At 46.9% G+C, this 19,047-nt stretch overlaps 1 protein-coding gene across 1 annotated transcript in view; it reads right to left on the bottom strand.

Moving 5' to 3' along the window:
* Nucleotides 1-19,047, bottom strand: part of LOC135527729 (sortilin-like) — a 46,214-nt gene that overhangs the window by 5,792 nt on the left and 21,375 nt on the right. Inside the window, exons 7-15 of the mRNA XM_064956248.1 lie at nucleotides 17,949-17,998; nucleotides 17,511-17,638; nucleotides 16,867-17,011; nucleotides 10,478-10,633; nucleotides 9,964-10,173; nucleotides 4,630-4,798; nucleotides 2,658-2,848; nucleotides 1,149-1,338; nucleotides 140-256 (exon numbers count right to left, since the gene is read on the bottom strand). Coding sequence (XP_064812320.1) covers nucleotides 140-256; nucleotides 1,149-1,338; nucleotides 2,658-2,848; nucleotides 4,630-4,798; nucleotides 9,964-10,173; nucleotides 10,478-10,633; nucleotides 16,867-17,011; nucleotides 17,511-17,638; nucleotides 17,949-17,998 — 1,356 coding nt within the window. The remainder of the gene's footprint in view (nucleotides 1-139; nucleotides 257-1,148; nucleotides 1,339-2,657; nucleotides 2,849-4,629; nucleotides 4,799-9,963; nucleotides 10,174-10,477; nucleotides 10,634-16,866; nucleotides 17,012-17,510; nucleotides 17,639-17,948; nucleotides 17,999-19,047) is intronic.

Here is a 19,047-nt window from a genome sequence, read left to right as displayed (position 1 = left end):
TAAGTCACCTTGTCTGAGACCTGTAGACTTGTGTTAGCTCCTCAAGCTAATTCCTAGACTTTAGCACAGTGGGCTAACACAGTCTTGTGATACACAGCGCAGGAGATCCAGGTTGGACAACAGATGACTAAAGCCTTACCCTCTGGTCTGCAGCAGCTCCTTCTTGCCTTGCAGACAGAACTCCAGAACGTGGCCCTTCAGGTCCGGCTGCTCCACACACTCCGAGCTGTTCTCTTTACGATAGTACCCAAAGTCACTGCAGGTTGGCAGCGTGGAGCAGGTTGGACAGGGACAGCAGGCAGACAGCACAGTTAGTGGTGTTGAGAACAATTACTATTCTTCTGCCACTGGTAAACTGTCTGGAGCTAGGGTGACCACCACAGTGTACTGTAGCTAGGGTGACCGCCAGTGTACAGTAGCTCGGGTGACCGCCACAGTGTACAGTAGCTAGGGTGACCGCCAGTGTACAGTAGCCAGGGTGACCGCCACAGTGTACTGTAGCCAGGGTGACCGCCAGTGTACAGTAGCCAGGGTGACCGCCACAGTGTACTGTAGCCAGGGTGACCACCACAGTGTACTGTAGCTAGGGTGACCGCCACAGTGTACAGTAGCTCGGGTGACCGCCACAGTGTACAGTAGCTCGGGTGACCGCCACAGTGTACTGTAGCCAGGGTGACCACCACAGTGTACTGTAGCTAGGGTGACCGCCACAGTGTACAGTAGCTCGGGTGACCGCCACAGTGTACAGTAGCTCGGGTGACCGCCACAGTGTACTGTAGCTCGGGTGACCGCCACAGTGTACTGTAGCTAGGGTGACCGCCACAGTGTACTGTAGCTAGGGTGACCACCACTATGTACTGTAGCTAGGGTGACCACCACTATGTACTGTAGCTAGGGTGACCACCACAGTGTACAGTAGCTAGGGTGACCACCACAGTGTACAGTAGCTAGGGTGACCACCACAGTGTACAGTAGCTGACTGAAACATATGCAGTAAACGGTAAAGTTCGCCCAACTTTAAATACCATTGTGGTTACGTTCCCATCTCCATACCGCCACACCAGAATACATGCCCAATACAAGGCTTGATCTTAGGTAGTATACTAGCGTGGCTAAGGGAACAGATTCACGAGGACTAGACTTCTCACCACAGAAAGTCATCCAGGGTGCAGAGACAAGGGGCGGGTTGCTTGTTGACCTCATAGTCCCGTCCGTTCAAGCAGACAGAGGCCTTCCTCAGACGCAGGAACTTCTCCTTGTAACCCAACATACAGCCGTCGTTAGGGTCGCTGATGTCATCAGAGTGCGCCAGCCACTGCACGTAGTCTTGGTCCTCACCTGAGAAACAGACATGAGTTTGCAAGAGGCTTTAGTTCGGTGGGCTAACACAGACCTGTGATGTGCTGGAGATCCAGGAGACATCTAATACGGCAGCTTTTTTCTCCTGGTACTGGGTACTCAATGTTATAATGCATGTCTGGGTACTGGGTACTCAGTGTTATAATGCACGTCTGGGTACTCAGTGTTATAATGTATGTCTGGGTACCTGGTACTCAGTGTTATAATGCATGTCTGGGTACTGGGTACCCAGTGTTATAATGTATGTCTGGGTACTGAGTACTCAGTGTTATAATGCACGTCTGGGTACCCAGTGTTATAATGTATGTCTGGGTACTCAGTGTTATAATGCATGTCTGGGTACTGGGTACTCAGTGTTATAATGTATGTCTGGGTACCTGGTACTCAGTGTTATAATGCATGTCTGGGTACTGGGTACCCAGTGTTATAATGTATGTCTGGGTACTGAGTACTCAGTGTTATAATGCACGTCTGGGTACCCAGTGTTATAATGTATGTCTGGGTACTCAGTGTTATAATGCATGTCTGGGTACTGGGTACTCAGTGTTATAATGCATGTCTGGGTACTCAGTGTTATAATGCATGTCTGGGTACTCAGTGTTATAATGCATGTCTGGGTACTCACTGTTATAATGCATGTCTCGGTACTGGGCACTCAGTGTTATAATGCATGTCTGGGTACTGGGCACTCACTGTTATAATGCATGTCTGGGTACTGGGCACTCACTGTTATAATGCATGTCTGGGCACTCACTGTTATAATGCATGACTGGGCACTCACTGTTATAATGCATGTCTGGGTACTCAGTGTTATAATGCATGTCTGGGTACTGGGTACTCAGTGTTATAATGCATGTCTGGGTACTGGGTACTCAGTGTTATAATGCATGTCTGGGTACTCAGTGTTATAATGCATGTCTGGGTACTCAGTGTTATAATGCATGTCTGGGTACTCACTGTTATAATGCATGTCTGGGTACTCACTGTTATAATGCATGTCTGGGTACTCACTGTTATAATGCATGTCTGGGTACTCACTGTTATAATGCATGTCTGGGTACTCACTGTTATAATGCATGTCTGGGTACTCACTGTTATAATGCATGTCTAGGTACTCACTGTTATAATGCATGTCTGGGTACTCACTGTTATAATGCATGTCTGGGTACTCACTGTTATAATGCATGTCTGGGTACTCACTGTTATAATGCATGTCTGGGTACTCAGTGTTATAATGCATGTCTGTATCACATCATTAGCCTACAGTAGCTGTATCCCATGGTATTACTGGTACTCACAGTCTCTAGTGAGCAGCTCTCTGAAGTCTATGGTGACTGATACCCAGTACTGACTGAGCAGAGAGTCTCTGTAGCCCCAGACACTGACGTTCATAGACCTCGCCCCCGGCTCGGACGCCAGCCCTGTGAAGTGGATGGGATCGCTGGTGAACTGGTGAACGTGCCAGCACTGGCCTTCGTCTGTGGAAAACCTGACAGGAAAGAACATGTATATCAGCGCAATGAGGTGTTTTATTGTACATTTAAGTGGTTTCTTTCTTTCTTTCTTGGCCTCTGCATTCTAGCCTGGGTACCAGTTTGTCTTACAGCCGAATAGTCCGAGACTGGGATCCAGGCTTCCTGCGTCGCCTGTCTGAAACGACACCCTGATCTATTCCCTATATAGTACACTACTTAGAACACATAGCCCTTATTGTTCCTATATAGTACACTACTTAGAACAGAGCCCTTATTGTTCCTATATAGTACACTACTTAGAACAGAGCCCTTATTGTTCCTATATAGTACACTACTTAGAACAGAGCCCTTATTGTTCCTATATAGTACACAACTTAGAACAGAGCCCTTATTGTTCCTATATAGTACACTACTTAGAACAGAGCCCTTATTGTTCCTATATAGTACACTACTTAGAACAGAGCCCTTATTGTTCCTATATAGTACTTAGAACAGAGCCCTTATTGTTCCTATATAGTACACTACTTAGAACAGAGCCCTTATTGTTCCTATATAGTACACAACTTAGAACAGAGCCCTTATTGTTCCTATATAGTACACTACTTAGAACAGAGCCCTTATTGTTCCTATATAGTACACTACTTAGAACAGAGCCCTTATTGTTCCTATATAGTACACTACTTAGAACAGAGCCCTTATTGTTCCTATATAGTACACTACTTAGAACAGAGCCCTTATTGTTCCTATATAGTACACTACTTAGAACAGAGCCCTTATTGTTCCTATATAGTACACTACTTAGAACAGAGCCCTTATTGTTCCTATATAGTACACTACTTAGAACAGAGCCCTTATTGTTCCTATATAGTACACTACTTAGAACACATAGCCCTTATTGTTCCTATATAGTACACTACTTAGAACAGAGCCCTTATTGTTCCTATATAGTACACTACTTAGAACACATAACCCTTATTGTTCCTATATAGTACACAACTTAGAACAGAGCCCTTATTGTTCCTATATAGTACACAACTTAGAACAGAGCCTTTATTGTTCCTATATAGTACACAACTTAGAACAGAGCCCTTATTGTTCCTATATAGTACACTACTTAGAACACATAGCCCTTATTGTTCCTATATAGTACACTACTTAGAACAGAGCCCTTATTGTTCCTATATAGTACACTACTTAGAACAGAGCCCTTATTGTTCCTATATAGTACACTACTTAGAACACATAGCCCTTATTGTTCCTATATAGTACACTACTTAGAACACATAGCCCTTATTGTTCCTATATAGTACACTACTTAGAACAGAGCCCTTATTGTTCCTATACAGTACACAACTTAGAACACATAGCCCTTATTGTTCCTATATAGTACACTACTTAGAACACATAGCCCTTATTGTTCCTATATAGTACACTACTTAGAACAGAGCCCTTATTGTTCCTATATAGTACACTACTTAGAACACATAGCCCTTATTGTTCCTATATAGTCCACTACTTAGAACACATAGCCCTTATTGTTCCTATATAGTCCACTACTTAGAACAGAGCCCTTATTGTTCCTATATAGTACACTACTTAGAACAGAGCCCTTATTGTTCCTATACAGTACACAACTTAGAACACAGAGCCCTTATTGTTCCTATATAGTACACTACTTAGAACACAGAGCCCTTATTGTTCCTATATAGTACACTACTTAGAACACAGAGCCCTTATTGTTCCTATATAGTACACTACTTAGAACAGAGCCCTTCTTATGGACACACAGACGTACTTGATGTCTTTGATGGGCTGAGCAGAGTGCTCCACGGCCACCAGGAGTCCACCAGAGTCCAGGATGGCATAGTGGTGAGGTCCCTCCAGGGCCTGTAGCCAGGTGTAACCTCCATCATCTGACACGAATACGTCAGGCTTCATCACAGAGATGGCATCGCCCACACTCCCTGAGAGGTCAGAGGGGAGAGGTTAGAGGTCAAAATTAAATAGACAGTAAGGTGTAGCCTCTATCATCTGATAGTTTATTTATTAAGTTACTGTATATTCTTCAAGAATCCATTTTCTATTCAGTATATCATTCATTTAAAAAATATCTATTTTTTTAAATGGATGTACCAATCCGTTTAGGGAACAGATGGTATAACTTCTGAACCATTTGACCTGTCAGGAAGAAGAAGAAAGAAAAACTCAGCCCGATCCATAACACACTGCACGGCATATCCTCTTCAGTCATAATCACAGTCACTTAGTGGTGCGACATTGACTACATTCTGCACGTCACCATTTGAGCCACCATGCCAGCCAGATGTGGTCCATCAAGGTGATGGGGTGACACAGGTGTGTGTACGTGTGTTTGCAGCACACAATCAGCTTCAACTTTGTCAATGTAACATCAGCTCTCCACTTTCCAAACCAGGAGGAGAACTCCATCCATTCAGGTGTGTTCCTTTTATCTCAGAATGTGTGTCTAATGCAGACCTGGGTTGAAATATTATAAAAAGGGTTTTTCAATTACTTTCCAAGACATTTGTTAGGAAATAATTGGAAGAATATATATTTTTTTTTTAAACACAATCAGTTGAATATTTGATATGTTTGGAATTATACTTGGAAAGTATTGGCATGTATTTGAAAATACTAAAATACACAGTATTTATACAAATACACACTGCGCTGCATTTAAACCCTGTATTTAAAATGATGTATATGGACATATTTTGAAAAAGTTGGTTATTTATAGGACATTATTTGAAAATACTTTCAAATAGTTCCAGATGTAGGTGATTCAGTCCACATTAATTTAAAATACTCCAATATTTATATTACTACAAATCAAAACACACGTGTATTTAAAACCAGTTCTAAATCTAATGTATGAAACAAAATGGGGGAAATGCTAGTTTTGCAGAATTTTGATAATGTCTTATTCAACACATCTGATGAAATTAAGGTGTCATATCATTTTCTGATATGGAGTGATTTCCTTAAATTGACTGAGTAGAAATGGAATTCACCCCAAAATCTTGATTCCTTTGATTGATACATGCTTTACCGTACACTTTTGCAACAGGAATAAACTCTATCATTGTCAAAGCATATTAAAGCCCACACACCAATCCAGAAAGTCAAGACATGAACATCTCGGAGACAAACAGAACCTCAGTAGTTGGCCTCCATGCACATCCATCAACACTGCTTCCTGCGCACTCAATCTCATCCTGAGTGTCCCCAACCAATGGCTACGTCCTGTGGCTGATCATGACTGGAGTGGGAGGGACAATGTGGCCTCAAGAGTTATTCTCGCTCAGACCTGGCCGTGTCTCTTCTGCCTGAATTCTGTCTTCTTTGTTGTCAGCATACACATCAAATCAACTGCAGTCTCAAGTCTTGCAGCATTTGGCACGGGTCTCTTGTACACTGGTCGACCCTCGTTTCAAAGCTGTATCTGTGTGGAGTGTTACCTGGCGGTGGTTCACCCTGTAACCTTTTTGAAGTACAAACCCCTGAGATACAGGGTGGGCTGTTGTGGTGCTGTCTGGCTGATAGTTCTTGGGGGCGGTTTGTTCGGGGTGTGCATCCGATTTAAAATGTCTATATACATCTATTCTTACTTTGGTTCTGTACCTCCTCCTGACGTTTGTGAAGGGGTTCTGCTGCCTCTCATGGCTGTGAAACGGCCTGGGCCGGGGGAAGGGGACAGGGAGGGGACAAATAACATGAGGATGAGGGCGTTTAAGGTCATTTTGATTATCTTGGGGTCTATCTTTACCTATTGTCCCTCAATCATGATGAAATGCAGTACTTCACACATAACATTGGTTTATCCATTTTTGTGATCACTGGGTTTGTGCAGCCCCTCTGTGTCCACAGGGCTGGGAAGCTCCCCTGTACCAGGGCTCTCTCAATCTAGTTCCTTTCTTTTCTTCCTGTTAAGATGTTTTAAAATGTTTTGGGTATTAATCCTCAACTATTTATTTCTATGTTTTGATAATCCAGATAACAATTTGTGGTTTGTTTTGTTCTATAAATATTTGAAACGGGGAGGAGCCTTTACAAGCCTCTCTGGGCTTTCTACCTCTCCTGTAAATGCTATTTTGACTTGCCTTTTAAACCCTCATCATCACAATGTCTTGTGTTTTCCTGTGTGCAAATGAATAAAAATGTAATCATTCTCTGAGGATGAGGTGAGCAGACTACCTATTAGACACAACTGATTCGAACATTGTATATTGGTGGTCCTCTGTAGTTCAGTTGGTAGAACACGGTCCTCTGTAGTGCAGTTGGTAGAACACGGTCCTCTGTAGTTCAGTTAGTAGAACATGGTCCTCTGTAGTTCAGTTGGTAGAACACGGTCCTCTGTAGCTCAGTTGGTAGAACACGGTCCTCTGTAGCTCAGTTGGTAGAACACGGTCCTCTGTAGCTCAGTTGGTAGAACACGGTCCTCTGTAGCTCAGTTGGTAGAACACGGTCCTCTGTAGCTCAGTTGGTAGAACACGGTCCTCTGTAGCTCAGTTGGTAGAACACGGTCCTCTGTAGCTCAGTTGGTAGAACACGGTCCTCTGTAGCTCAGTTGGTAGAACACGGTCCTCTGTAGTTCAGTTGGTAGAACACGGTCCTCTGTAGTTCAGTTGGTAGAACACGGTCCTCTGTAGTTCAGTTAGTAGAACACGGGCCTCTGTAGTTCAGTTAGTAGAACACGGTCCTCTGTAGTTCAGTTAGTAGAACACGGGCCTCTGTAGTTCAGTTAGTAGAACACGGGCCTCTGTAGTTCAGTTAGTAGAACACGGGCCTCTGTAGTTCAGTTAGTAGAACACGGTCCTCTGTAGTTCAGTTAGTAGAACACGGTCCTCTGTAGTTCAGTTAGTAGAACACGGTCCTCTGTAGTTCAGTTAGTAGAACATGGGCCTCTGTAGTTCAGTTAGTAGAACACGGGCCTCTGTAGTTCAGTTAGTAGAACACGGCCCTCTGTAGTTCTGTTGGTAGAACACGTTCCAGGATAGTTGGTTCGATACCCGGGACCACCACTAAATGTATGCAGCATGAATAAGTTGCTTTGGATAAAACTGTCTGCTAAAAGGCATATATTGTATCATTACAGCGGTGTCAGACTAATTTATTAATAATAATAATATAATCATTTATTAATAATAATATAATATCCAGTGCCTTTGGAAAGTACTCCGACCCCTTGACTTTTTCCACATTTTTGTTAGTTTAGGTTGTAAAATTGATTTTTTTAAATAGTCCCCCCCCCCTCTCATCATTTCTACACACACAATACCCCATAATGACAAAGCAAAGTGTTTTTTTTAGAAACTGAAATATTGCATTAGCATGAGTATTCGGAAACTTTACTCAGTACTTTGTTGAAGCACCTTTGGCAGCAATTAAATGACACAAGAATGAAGCAAGCTTGGCACCTGTATTTGGGGAGTTTCTCCCATTCTTCTCTGCAGATCCTCTCAAACTCTGTCAGGTTGGATGGGGAGCGTTGCTGCACAGCTATTTCAGGTTTCTCCAGAGATGGTCAATTGGGTTCAAGTCCGAGCTCTGGGTGTGACACTCAAGGACTTCTCCCGAAGCCACTCCTGCGTTGTCTTGGCTGTGTGCTTAGAGTCGTTGTCCTGTTGGAAAGGTGAACCTTTATCCCAGTCTGAGGTCCTGAGCGCTGTGGAGCAGGTTTTCATCAGGGATCTCTCTGTACTTTGCTCCGTTCATCTTAGCCTCGATCCTGACTAGTCTCCCAGTCCCTGCGGCTGAAAAACTTCCCCAAAGCATGATGCTGCCGCCACCATGCTTCACCGTAGAGATGGTGCCAGGTTTTATCCAGACATGACACTTGGCATTCAGGCCAGAGTTCAATCTTGGTTTTATCAGACCAGAGAATCTTGTTTCTCATGGTCTGAGAGTCTTTAGGTGCCTTTTGGTAAACTCAGAGCGGGCTGTCATGTGCCTTTTACTGAGGAGTGGCTTCCGTTTGGCCACTCTACCATAAAATGCCTGATTGGTGGAGTGCTGCAGAGATGGTTGTCCTTCTGGAAAGCTCTCCCATCTCCAGAGAAACTCTGGAGCTCTGTCAAAGTGACCATTGGGGTCATGGTCACCTCCCTGACCAAGGCCCTCCTCCCCCGATTGCTCAGTTTGGCCGGGCAGCCAGCTCTAGGAAAAGTCTTCGTGGTTCGAAATGTCTTCCATTTAAGAATGATGGAGAACACTGTGTTCTTGGGGACCTTCAATGCTGCAGAAATGTTTTGGTACCCTTCCCCAAGTCTGTGCTTCGACATAATCCTGTCTCGGAGCGCTACGGACAATTCCTTCGACCTCATGGCTTAGTGTTTAGTCTGACATGCACTGTCAACTGTGGGACCTTATATAGACAGGTGTGTGCCTTTCCAAATCATGTCCAATCAATTGAATTTACCACAGGTGGACTCCAATCAAGTTGTAGAAACATCTCAAGGATGATCAATGGAAACAGGATGCACCTGATCTCAATTTCTAGTCTCATAGCAAATGGTCAAAATTAATTATGTAAATAAGGTATTTCAGTTTTTTTATTTGTAATATATTTGCAAACACGTCTAAAAACCTGTTTTCACTTTGTCATTATGGGGTATTGTGATGTCATTATGGGGTACTGTGATGTCATGATGGGGTACTGTGATGTCATGATGGGGCACTGTGATGTCATGATGGGGCACTGTGAGGTCATGATGGGGCATTGTGATGTCATGATAGGGTATTGTGATGTCATTATGGGGTATTGTGAGGTCATTATGGGGTATTGTGTGTAGACTGCTGAGGATTTGTATTTATTTAATCCATTTTAGAATAAGGCTGTAATGTAAAAAAAAAAAAAAAAAGTGGAAAAAGTCTCGGGGTCTAAATACTTTCCGAAGGCACTGTATGTCTTTTAGATTACGGGAGAAGGCCACAGATCAGTGGCTGAGTCTAGACATGAACCACGAGTGTCAACGCTGGACCAGCCTCCGGCACAAACACAACTGCCTGTCCTTTTTGCTTAGTCAAATTGAAATAGTCATGGACAGGTAAATGAGGATGAGGTGTGTGTGTGTGTGTGTGTGTGTGTGTGTGTGTGTGTGTGATTTACCGTGAGCCATGATGAGCCCTACAGCGTTTGGTTCACTGAGAGGCAGCATGGGGACGTTCAGCTTCATAGCCGTGCTGTAAGCTGCGTGGATGTGGAGACTGCACTTGTCTGGGTCTTTGGCTGTGGAGTCACACTTGGTGTTGGCAGGCTTCTGCAGGGGCACCCATTCCCCTCCTTGGTCGAAGGACACCACGGACTGCACCGAGCCGTCTGGAGGAGAAATAAATAAATACAACGACGAGACAGAGGTTATTCTGAGAGACATATAGACACAATCCAGCGTTTCTCCATGTATGGCTCTCCTATAGACATGCAGCTGAACTCACACTGAACAGCTAATGAAAGTCATTCATCCTAGGCCTCATAACTGTTACGGCGGAACACACCGTAGTCTGACAAACAGGTGTCTGGGACACGGTCCTTTTTCCTGCCTTTGGAACTCCCTTTCCCATCTCAGGCCTGCTCTACCTGTTGGGGGATTCAAAGCAGGTGTGTGTGTGTGTGTAGTCCCTACCCTCTGCCAGTATACTGGTGATGAAGACCCCTCGTAGAGAGGTAACGTTGGTGAAGTCAGTGTCTCCCCCTGTGGTGGTGTAGAGGTGACGCTCCAGAGACTTAGAGTACACCGTACCCCTGTCGTCTGACACGTAGATGCTGCCATAGCCGGTGTCTGGGGACATATAGGAGAAGAACTGTATTTGGGTACTGTAGAGATAAGACATGGAGAAAAGAGGAGGGGAGTAACAGAGGAGGAGAGGAGGACAGGAGGGGAGGAGAGGAGGACAGGAACATGGGAGGAGAGGAGGACAGGAACACGGGAAGAGAGGAGGACAGAAGGGGAGGAGAGGAGGACAGAAGGGGAGGAGAGGAGGACAGGAACACGGGAGGAGAGGAGGACAGAAGGGGAGGAGAGGAGGACAGGAACACGGGAGGAGAGGAGGACAGGAACACGGGAGGAGAGGAGGACAGAAGGGGAGGAGAGGAGGACAGGAACACGGGAAGAGAGGAGGACAGGAACACGGGAGGAGAGGAGGACAGGAACACGGGAAGAGAGGAGGACAGGAACACGGGAAGAGAGGAGGACAGGAGGGGAGGAGGACAGGAACACGGGAAGAGAGGAGGACAGGAGGGGAGGAGAGGAGGACAGAAGGGGAGGAGAGGAGGACAGGAACACGGGAAGAGAGGAGGACAGGAGGGGAGGAGGACAGGAACACGGGAGGAGAGGAGGACAGGAGGGGAGGAGGACAGGAACACGGGAAGAGAGGAGGACAGGAGGGGAGGAGAGGAGGACAGAAGGGGAGGAGAGGAGGACAGGAACACGGGAGGAGAGGAGGACAGGAGGGGAGGAGGACAGGAACACGGGAGGAGAGGAGGACAGGAACACGGGAAGAGAGGAGGACAGGAGGGGAGGAGGACAGGAACACGGGAGGAGAGGAGGACAGGAGGGGAGGAGGACAGGAACACGGGAGGAGAGGAGGACAGGAGGGGAGGAGGACAGGAACACGGGAAGAGAGGAGGACAGGAGGGGAGGAGAGGAGGACAGAAGGGGAGGAGAGGAGGACAGGAACACGGGAGGAGAGGAGGACAGGAACACGGGAAGAGGGGAGGACAGGAGGGGAGGAGGACAGGAACACGGGAGGAGAGGAGGACAGGAACACGGGAGGAGAGGAGGACAGGAGGGGAGGAGGACAGGAACACGGGAGGAGAGGAGGACAGGAGGGGAGGAGAGGAGGACAGAAGGGGAGGAGAGGAGGACAGGAACACGGGAGGAGAGGAGGACAGGAACACGGGAGGAGAGGAGGACAGGAGGGGAGGAGGACAGGAACACGGGAGGAGAGGAGGACAGGAGGGGAGGAGGACAGGAACACGGGAAGAGAGGAGGACAGGAGGGGAGGAGAGGAGGACAGAAGGGGAGGAGAGGAGGACAGGAACACGGGAGGAGAGGAGGACAGGAACACGGGAAGAGAGGAGGACAGGAGGGGAGGAGGACAGGAACACGGGAGGAGAGGAGGACAGGAGGGGAGGAGGACAGGAACACGGGAAGAGAGGAGGACAGGAGGGGAGGAGGACAGGAACACGGGAGGAGAGGAGGACAGAAGGGGAGGAGAGGAGGACAGGAACATGGGAAGAGAGGAGGACAGGAACACGGGAGGAGAGGAGGACAGGAACACGGGAAGAGAGGAGGACAGGAACACGGGAAGAGAGGAGGACAGGAACACGGGAAGAGAGGAGGAGAGGAACACGGGAAGAGAGGAGGACAGGAACACGGGAAGAGAGGAGGAGAGGAACACGGGAAGAGAGGAGGACAGGAGGGGAGGAGAGGAGGACAGAAGGGGAGGAGAGGAGGAGAGGAACAGGGGAGGAGAGGAGGAGTGTATGAGAGGAGGAACAGGTGAGAAGAAGAGGGGAGGAGGAGTGTATGAGAGGAGGAACAGGGAAGGAGAAGAGGGGAGGAGGAGTGTATGAGAGGAGGGGAGGAGTAGAGGAACAGGGGATGAGAGGAGAGTATGAGGGGAGGGGAGGAGGAGAGGAGTGTATGAGAGGAGGGGAGGAGTAGAGGAACAGGGGATGAGAGGAGGAGAGTATGAGGGGAGGAGAGGAGGAGAGGAGTGTATGAGAGGAGGGGAGGAGGAGAGTATGAGGGGAGGGGAGGAGGAGAGGAGTGTATGAGAGGAGGGGAGGAGGAGAGGAACAGGGGAGGAGAGGAGGAGTGTATGAGAGGAGGAACAGGGAAGGAGAAGAGGGGAGGAGGAGAGTATGAGGGGAGGGGAGGAGGAGAGGAGTGTATGAGAGGAGGGGAGGAGGAGAGTATGAGGGGAGGGGAGGAGGAGAGTATGAGGGGAGGGGAGGAGGAGAGGAACAGGGGAGGAGAGGAGAGGAACAGGGGAGGAGAGGAGGAGTGTATGAGAGGAGGAACAGGTGAGAAGAAGAGGGGAGGAGTAGAGGAACAGGGGATGAGAGGAGGAGAGTATGAGGGGAGGGGAGGAGGAGAGGAGTGTATGAGAGGAGGGGAGGAGGAGAGTATGAGGGGAGGGGGGAGGAGGAGAGGAGTGTATGAGAGGAGGGGAGGAGGAGAGTATGAGGGGAGGGGAGGAGGAGTGTATGAGAGGAGGAACAGGGAAGGAGAAGAGGGGAGGAGGAGTGTATGAGAGGAGGGGAGGAGTAGAGGAACAGGGGATGAGAGGAGAGTATGAGGGGAGGAGAGGAGGAGAGGAGTGTATGAGAGGAGGGGAGGAGTAGAGGAACAGGGGATGAGAGGAGGAGAGTATGAGGGGAGGAGAGGAGGAGAGGAGTGTATGAGAGGAGGGGAGGAGGAGAGTATGAGGGGAGGGGAGGAGGAGAGGAGTGTATGAGAGGAGGGGAGGAGGAGAGTATGAGGGGAGGGGAGGAGGAGTGTATGAGAGGAGGAACAGGGAAGGAGAAGAGGGGAGGAGGAGTGTATGAGAGGAGGGGAGGAGTAGAGGAACAGGGGATGAGAGGAGGAGAGTATGAGGGGAGGAGAGGAGGAGAGGAGTGTATGAGAGGAGGGGAGGAGGAGAGTATGAGGGGAGGGGGAGGAGGAGAGGAGTGTATGAGAGGAGGGGAGGAGGAGAGTATGAGGGGAGGGGAGGAGGAGAGTATGAGGGGGGGGGAGGAGGAGGAGAGGAGTGTATGAGAGGAGGGGAGGAGGAGAGTATGAGGGGAGGGGAGGAGGAGAGTATGAGGGGAGGGGAGGAGGAGAGGAACAGGGGAGGAGAGGAGGAGAGTATGAGGAGGAGAGTATGAGGGGAGCGGAGGAGGAGAGGAACAGGGGAGGAGAGGAGGAGAGGAACAGGGGATGAGGAGGAGAGTATGAGGGGAGCGGAGGAGGAGAGGAACAGGGGAGGAGAGGAGGAGAGGAAAGGAACAGGGGAGGAGAGGAGGAGAGGAACGGAGACTTAAACAGTGCCTCTGTCATCTGACACAGACGGTCCAAAGCCAGTGTCCAGGGACATAAAGGATTAGGTCACTGTATTAGGTCACTGCGACAACTGTATTAGAATAGATAAACAATGGAGAAAAGTGAAGGAGAGGAAGAGAGGAGACATGGCAAGTGTCTGGAGACAATGAAACATTTAGAAACTAAAGGAGAACTTTTTAGAGAAAGTTGTTCCATATAGTGAACCTGTTATTCAATGCATTTGTATGGGCTAAAAGCAATAAGGCCCTCCAAAACAATTTAAATGAATAAGCACAATACCAGTCAAAAGTTCAAACACACCTACTCATTAAAGGGTTTTCCTTAATTTGTACTATTATTTACATTGTTACATCATGCAGTAATTTAAAAAAAAGTGTTAAACAAATCAAAATCTATTTCATATTTGAGATTCTTCAAAGGAGCTACACGTTGCCTTGATAACAGCTTTGCGCACTATTGGCATTCTCTCAACCAGCTTCATGAGGTAGTCACCTGGAATGCATTTCAATTAACAGGTGTGCCTTGTTAAAAGTTAATTTGTGGAATTTATTTCCTTCGGAATGTGTTTGAGCCAATCAGTTGTGTTGTGACAAGGTAGGGGTGGTACACAGAAGTTAGCCCTATTTGGAAAAAGACCAAGTCCATATTATGGCAACAACAGCTCAAATAATCAAAGCGAAACTTTAAGGCCTGAAGGTCGGTCAATGTGAAAATTTCTTGAACTTCGAAAGTTTCTTCAAGTGCAGTCGCAAAAGCCATCAAGCGCTCTGATGAAACTGGCTCTCATGAGGACCACCACAGGAAAGGAAGACCCAGAGTTTCCTCTGCTGCAGAGGATAAGTTCATTAGAGTTAACTGGCTCTCATGAGGACCACCACAGGAAAGGAAGACCCAGAGTTACCTCTGCTGCAGAGGATAAGTTCATTAGAGTTAACTGTCTCTCATGAGGACCACCACAGGAAAGGAAGACCCAGAGTTTCTTCTGCTGCAGAGGATAAGTTCATTAGAGTTAACTGTCTCTCATGAGGACCACCACAGGAAAGGAAGACCCAGAGTTACCTCTGCTGCAGAGGATCAGTTCATTAGAGTTAACTGGCTCTCATGAGGACCACCACAGGAAAGGAAGACCCAGAGTTACCTCTGCTGCAGAGGATCAGTTCACTGGCTCAGTTCACTGGCTCAGAAATTGCAAGGGTTTTTCTTTATTTTTACTATTTTCTACATTGTAGACATCTGGATTCGCGCCCCCCCTTGGGTTGTGCCGTGGCGGAGATCTTTCTGGGCTATACTCAGCCTTGTCTCAGGATGGTAAGTTGGTGGTTGAAGATATCCCTCTAGTGGTGTGGGGGCTGTGCTTTGGCAAAGTGGGTGGGGTTATATCCTGCCTGTTTGGCCCTGTCTGGGGGTATCATCTCCTGACCCCTCCTGTCTCAGCCTCCAGTATTTATGGTGCAGTAGTTTGTGTCAGGAGGCTAGGGTCAGTTTGTTGTATCTGGAGTACTTCTCCTGTCTTATCCGGTGTCCTGTGTGAATTTAAGTATGCTCTCTCCAATTCTCTCTTTCTTTCTCTCGGAGGACCTGAGCCATATGACCATGCCTCAGGACTACCTGGCATGATGACTCCTTGTTGTCCCCAGCCCACCTGGCCGTGCTGCTGCTCCAGTTTCAACTGTTCTGCCTACGGCTATGGAACCCTGACCTGTTCACCAGACATGCTACCTGTCCCAGACCTGCTGTTTTCAACTCTCTAGAGACAGCAGGAACGGTAGAGATACTCTGAATGATCAGCTATGAAAAGCCAACTGACATTTACACCGGAGGTGCTGACATGCTGCACTCTCGACAACTACTGTAATTATTATTATTTGACACTGCTGGTCATCTATGAACATTTGAACATCTTGGCCATGTTCTGTTATAATCTCCACCCGGCACAGCCAGAAGAGGACTGGCCACCCCTCATAGCCTGGTTCCTCTCTAGGTTTCTTCCTAGGTTTTGGCCTTTCTAGTGAGTTTTTCCTAGCCACCGTGCTTCTACACCTGCATTGCTTGCTGTTTGGGGTTTTAGGCTGAGTTTCTGCACAGCACTTTGATATATCAGCTGATGTAAGAAGGGTTATATAAATACATTTGATCAACTATGAAATAACACATATGGAATCATGAAGTAACAAAAAAAATAAACAAATTGAAATATATTCAATATAAACACAAGCAATGGACATTATACCAGTGGAAATTTGTCCTTTGGTCTGATGAGTCAAATTTTTTAAATTTTGGTTCCAACTGCCGTGTCTTTGTGAGACGCAGAGTAGGTGAATGGATGATCTCTGCATGTGTGGATCCCAACGTGAAGCATGGAGGAGGAGGTGTGATGGTGTGGGGGTGCTCTGCTGGTGACACGGTCTGTGATTTATTCAGAATTCAAGACACACTTAACCAGCATGGCTAAAACAGCATTATGCAGTGATACGCTATCCCATCTGGTTTGTGTTTAGTGGGACTATCATTTGTTTTTCAACAGGACAATGACCCAACACACCTCGAGGCTGTGTAAGAGCTATTTGACCAAAAAGGAGAGTGATGAGTGCTGCATCAGATGACCTGGCCTCCACAATCACCCGACCTCAACCCAATTGAGGTAGTTTGGGCTGAGAAAAATAGTTTTAAAAAATAAAGAAAAACCCTTGAATGAGTAGGTGTGTCCAAACTTTTGACATATATACATATTTTTTTTTAATGGACTTCAAGGGGTCTTAAAAATCCAATTCAAATAGCTAAATGATCCTTGCTATGACCTTCTTAAAACAAGTAGAAGAAGACCGGAATAGGAGCGGAAGGAGATGAAGGGACAGAGGACAGGATGAGGAGAGAACATCGGTCCTGTTAGGGTCCTCTCCAACATGGTTAACTAGAGTGACATTCTGTGGAAAAAAAGAACACAGTATAGGCTATTGACTGACCTCCTGGTTCATCCACGTGCATGAACACCATGTCGTCATTGGCTGACAAGATAGAATAGAACTCCTCGTGGCCAACCGGAGGCAGCTGAGCCATGTTCCACTCCTCCCCCTGGTTAGTCGACACATGGATCATCCTCAGAGTGCCCTGGGGGAGGGAGACAGAGAGAGAGAGGGGAGGGAGAGACAGAGAGAGAGAGGGGAGGGAGAGACAGAGAGAGGGGAGGGAGAGAGAGACAGAGAGAGGGGAGGGGAGGAAGAGACAGAGAGGGGGAGAGAGAGATGCAAAGATAGAGATGCAGAGATAGAGAGTGCGAGGGAATGAGAAAGAAAATGAGAGGGAGATGGAGAGATGGTATCAGCTCGGCCTTAGGCTTAAAGAACAGGCTCACATACAGAACATTTGCAAACTAACACACACAAATAAACAAGTACACCACACAGACGGGACGGCAGGGTAGCCTAGTGGTTAGAGCGTTGGACTAGTAACCGGAAAGTTGTAAGTTCAAACCCCCGAGCTGACAAGGCACAAATCTGTCGTTCTGCCCCTGAACAGGCAGTTAACCCACTGTGCCGAGGCCGTCATTGTAAATAAGAATTTGTTCTTAACTGACTTGCCTAGTTAAATAAAGGTAAAAAATACTTACAGTTCCAGTCATAACAGAAGCAAACAGGAACTTTCCCCCCAGGCCGAAAGAGAAGATCTTAATGGCAACAGTCTTGATGGTCTTCCCGTAGTCTACCGTCTTTCTCAAGTCTAGCATCCCCCTTTCATCTGAGAGAGAGAGGGATTGATGGAAAGGGATTGAGAGAGAGGGATTGATGGAAAGGGATTGATGGAAAGAGGGATTGATGGAAGGAGAGAGAGAGAGAGAAAAAAAATACTTGGATTTGAGATTGATCAAGACTTGATACAGTTTCTAACTATAAGAATAGATAGAAGAAAACATCTTTCTCTCTCAATCCCTCTATCGCTGTTTCCATCCCTCTCTCTTTCCTTGGCATCCATGTCCGTCTGTCACGAGAGACTATGAAATCATTTTCAAGGTTTATTGGCTATTTGAATGGATGTCAGTGTCACTCACTGCAGGATCCATTGAGGTTGGTGGTAAAGAATAGGTTACTGTCCATCCCCCTGGAAACAGAGAAGACAAGCTGTCACACATTACTGTACAGATCCTAGCCTTTATAAACATGTACAAGCTGTCCCCCACACGTACAGAATCTAGCCTTTATAAACATGTACAAGCTGTCCCCCACACATTACTGTACAGAACCTAGCCTTTATAAACATGTACAAGCTGTCCCCCACACATTACTGTAGAGAACCTAGCCTTTATAAACATGTACAAGCTGTCCCCTACCCCCACATGTACAGAACCTAGCCTTTATAAACATGTACAAGCTGTCCCCCACACATGTACAGATCCTAGCCTTTATAAACATGTACAAGCTGTCCCCCCCACATGTACAGAACCTAGCCTTTATAAACATGTACAAGCTGTCCCCCACACGTACAGAATCTAGCCTTTATAAACATGTACAAGCTGTCCCCCACACATTACTGTACAGAACCTAGCCTTTATAAACATGTACAAGCTGTCCCCCACACATTACTGTACAGAACCTAGCCTTTATAAACATGTACAAGCTGTCCCCCACACATTACTGTACAGAACCTAGCCTTTATAAATATGTACAAGCTGTCCCCCACACATTACTGTACAGAACCTAGCCTTTATAAACATGTACAAGCTGTCCCCCCCCCCCCCACATGTACAGAACCTAGCCTTTATAAACATGTACAAGCTGTCCCCCCCCCCCACATGTACAGAACCTAGCTTTTGGAAACATTTACAAAATAGCCAAACATGTTTTATTGTAAGTACAGCACCATGGTCACTGTTTTCAAACTATAGTGGAATAAAATATGACCTTGTTGAGGATATTCTTTGGGACACACTGGTAACAGTTGAAAATACGCTGCTCCTGCTGTACTAAAAAAAGACCTTGGTGACGTGTTTCATCATCTTAGCACTAATTGTCATGGTGCCACATGCCTACGGTTAGTTTACCACACGTCCCATCCCGCAGACTGTTAGAGCCGTGCCCTTCTCAAACAGGTACTTCGCGCCAACGGTTCCATTGTGCCGATCTTCAGAATCTCGTCATGTCCTAGTTAGG

Source organism: Oncorhynchus masou, chromosome 33 (assembly GCF_036934945.1).
Source record: "Oncorhynchus masou masou isolate Uvic2021 chromosome 33, UVic_Omas_1.1, whole genome shotgun sequence".
NCBI classification, from domain to species: Eukaryota; Metazoa; Chordata; class Actinopteri; order Salmoniformes; family Salmonidae; genus Oncorhynchus; species Oncorhynchus masou.
This window is presented reverse-complemented; position numbering and strand designations above follow the sequence as displayed.